Source organism: Sinocyclocheilus anshuiensis, unplaced genomic scaffold, assembly GCF_001515605.1.
Source record: "Sinocyclocheilus anshuiensis isolate Anshui unplaced genomic scaffold, SAMN03320099.WGS_v1.1 scaffold1272, whole genome shotgun sequence".
NCBI classification, from domain to species: Eukaryota; Metazoa; Chordata; class Actinopteri; order Cypriniformes; family Cyprinidae; genus Sinocyclocheilus; species Sinocyclocheilus anshuiensis.
In genome coordinates this window covers 948,968-952,618 of record NW_015547713.1, presented here as the reverse complement: position 1 = coordinate 952,618, position 3,651 = coordinate 948,968, and the positions used below count along the sequence as shown (strand labels likewise).

Sequence of the window (3,651 nt, the reverse complement as noted above, 5' to 3'; positions counted from 1 at the left end):
CGGGTATTATTGCCTGAGCTCTAATCTGTCCCTCGGGCAACAGAAAGAGAATTGGATTTGAAGGTTACTTGTGGCGCTAGTGCTGTAATGCTAGCCATTCAGCTTCGGGGGGCAAATAAGAGAAAGCTTTCATAATAAGATCGTTAACTGTAATCTGTTAGCTTGGTCCCTCAACACCACACAAATGGCACAGTGTTGGCAGTTCATGAAAACCTAGGGTATGGCATAATTCCCTGTGGCCATACATACGTAACGACAACATTCCTGAACGATAAACCCACATATACCTAAACAAAGTGCATGACGCACTATTAAATAACATGCACAGTGAACAGCATTAAATATAAAAGCATATGTCTTACCTTGCCTGCGCAGTTTTATTGCATAAGTGGGTAGCGGCGAGGTGGGAGCTTATCTAAAAGATGCACGATAATTGATGCAATAAACTGCGATTGCGCACGATCCACAAAGAGAACATTTTTAAGAATTTATTTTTGCAATAATGCATACATATATACATTTCTATGATTTTTGTAAAATCTGCCATTTTGATTTTTCCGTTGTTAAAATAATAATAATAAAGAAACATTTTAATGACCAAAACACAGGTAAAAACTACGCTAACTACAATCTTGAATTGAGATCCAATCAACAGCAGTGCTCATCGTAACACACCCAGCTACCATGAATTGTCACTATTAGGAACCTCGACCTAGCAATGTTCAGGTCTGCTCTCCTAAATCTATTTTGATTATCTTTAACGAGCATCATCATGATGTTTTGTCTAAACTCTGAATGCTAGGGTATGACAACTGCCATACGCAAACGCCGCCCCTGGGTGGATTCAGCTAAGATAGTAAATCAAAGCTACATGCTAAGAATGCTAAGAAAAGCAAATATGGAAATATGGACAAATGCCCTGCTGATTTAGTATTTCTTAATCTACCAATTTTCTTCTTGTTTTTTTTCTGTTATTTGTTGGTGTTGTTTAATGGTCCAAAAATGCACATTATACATTATATGTCACAGTACCTGCATTTCAAGTACACAATGAGTTACGATAGCCATGAGACTTCTTAAGGCAATGATTTATTCGTAGACACCTGTGATATGCCTAAAGTGAGGACAAAATCATATGTACGTGACTTATGAGAATAGAAGCAGTAGAGACTACATTCTCACTCATTTTTTTTCTGCAAAATAAATATATATAGATGGACACATATATTTATATATTGCATTTATAATCTCCATTGTACAAACAAATTTACATCAGACCGAGCTCTCAGACTGTGATTTGAGTGACATTAAAATGAGTGACTGTACAGATGATTGACTAATCAGGTTGATTCATATGATTTGTTGAATGGGTCTTATGAGGAGTATTCATACTCCTCTGCACTCCGTCGGCCAAAATCCATCCATCCCAAGTAATCTCTGTCCTTTATTCTGTGAGAGGTGCCCATGGACCTGCTTTTCGAAGAGGGACTTCTGCGATATGTACCTGCATGGATGGACAAAGACAAATGTATTCATATATTTAAGCCCAGAAACCTTTGGAAATTCTTTATATGTTTATCTATTTAGATATAAATAAAGAAATACATTTATTATTATTATTATTATTTATACGTGAAGTTATTATTATATAATTCATGTTGTTGTAGAGGTTCAATAGAAATCTCAAAAAGGAAAATATGACTCTGACCAAAGTTAATGCGAATGAGTGCTACTGAAATGGCATGATCATAGTTTATAGGGTATAACATACTATGCATGAAGGGCAATTTATAAATGTTCAGTAAATGTAAAGTCATTTGAAAGGAGAATTCCACCTTTGGTGGAGATGATTCTGGCCAGGAGTTCAGTCAAGCTGCTGCGGGGCTCTTCATCATTCTCTGGTTTGGGCAGCAGGCTCAGTTGTCCACTGGAGGGAGCTGCACGGGTGTGGCGTGTATGTACCGCTATGGTCCCGAGATCAGACTGACCCCCATCTTCTGAGTGTGTAGGGAGAGAAAGGCAACTGCTGGTGGAGAGGGCAGCCAGCAGCACACACACACAGATTCCGGTGTTCATGGCTGAAGCACACACACACACACACACACACACACACACACACACACACACACACACACACACACGTTTGAGCTTTAATATTGCTTCATTAAAATGCTATTCATATGAGCTTTTGCAAAATGCACTTTAATGAGTACAAAAAAAAAGGTTCTAACATTCATGTTAAGACAAGTGAACTGATTTGTACCTGATTTTACATCAGATATAAAAATATTAAAATGCTAAATTCCATTAAAAGATCCACTCTTCAAAATAAATAGAAATGATTGCTAAAAGAATATAGTCTTTTCTGCCTCTATCCAAGATACTAAACCCAGAATGGTTACAGACAAAAAGTGTAAATATATTTGAATTAAACAGCAGATATAGAAACTAATTGGGCTGCAATGTGTCATATGGGCAGATCTGAACTCTGGGTTTTATGTTTAGTTCACCAGTTTCAGATCAAACCTATTTGCCCAAGAGGTCCGTCGTTTTCATTTCTCTGTTCCAAATTGTAACTTTTTTCTTTCTTTCTTTTTTTGGATAACTCTTGAAATAACTCTTGAATTCAAGCCAAGAAGCAACAGCAATAGGAATTGAAAATGGATTCAGTCAAAATTTCTGTCAAAACTGCATCACCAGCACATCTCATTCACTCACTTCATATCTCCTTTGTTTTAATGAAAATCTACGAGCTAAAATTCAAAACTATGGGATATATAACATAAGCACACATTTTAAATATTGCACAATATTTTACACAACTGTAACCTGTTTAAAAAATGAACAAACAAACATGATTTTACACAGAAAACCCAACAGTCGGTGTAAGCATGCAACACTCCGCATTCAAAACTAAGCAACAATTGAAATCATACCTTCAGGTGAAACTCTGGCAGAGAGGAGGAGGAGAGAGAGAGAGAGATGGAGAACACACGCTGACTGCAGAACAAGTGTGTGTCTGAAACTTCGCTGCACTGTGCAAGAGAGGCCCTTAAATAGTGCTCTGAGTGGGCTGGCTCTGTTTGACCCACGTAGTGACAGGCGCAATTCCACTGTCTGTGTATGTGAATGAGGTATTTGCGTAAGCTTGACGCAGAACCGAGAGCAGCAGGGTATTCTCACAGGATACTGATTGTGACATTGTCACTCAAGGGGACCGGAGGCTCTCCAGAGGTCAGACCATTCTAATTACACGTATGCACAAACCTCCACAACAACTTAGTTCCCTCCCCACTATCAATAAGAGTCCATCCTTTGTTGGCCATAGGATGCACATGTTGATGTTATGGATATTGATGTCTTAAATGTGCACTGCACTGTTTGATACTATATACCAGTGGCTCTCAAATGTTTTTTTTTCAGTACCCATATTTTACATAAGCCATTCAAGCGATGACCCATCACAGTACAAATATTGTTACAAACAAAAATCCTTACAACTTATATTTATAACATGAATATAATATAATTTTAGTTAATTATTTGATACATGATTCATTATTTAATACATTATTTGGTATTATGATGTAATAATTATTTGTATACTAAATTATATTTTGTACATTAAAGTATAAAATTTAATAAAGTAGA

At 36.9% G+C, this 3,651-nt stretch overlaps 1 protein-coding gene across 1 annotated transcript; it reads right to left on the bottom strand.

Moving 5' to 3' along the window:
* Positions 1-1,064: 1,064 nt before the first annotated feature.
* Positions 1,065-3,014, bottom strand: LOC107704089 (cholecystokinin-like). Its single transcript, XM_016506933.1, has 3 exons — positions 2,937-3,014; positions 1,836-2,078; positions 1,065-1,504 (listed from the first exon to the last, which is right to left on the bottom strand). The coding sequence occupies exons 2-3, from the start codon at positions 2,074-2,076 to the stop codon at positions 1,374-1,376; spliced, it is 372 nt and encodes a 123-aa protein (XP_016362419.1). The 5' UTR covers positions 2,077-2,078; positions 2,937-3,014; the 3' UTR covers positions 1,065-1,373.
* Positions 3,015-3,651: the final 637 nt, after the last annotated feature.

Excerpts from the sequence above, each read along its gene's own strand:
- LOC107704089 (XM_016506933.1), bottom strand. The coding sequence starts at position 2,076 with ATGAACACCGGAATCTGTGTGTGTGTGCTGCTGGCTGCCCTCTCCACC. Across the intron at positions 1,505-1,835 it reads CAGAATCATCTCCACCAAAG|GTACATATCGCAGAAGTCCC; the intron begins GTGGAATTCTCC and ends CCATCCATGCAG.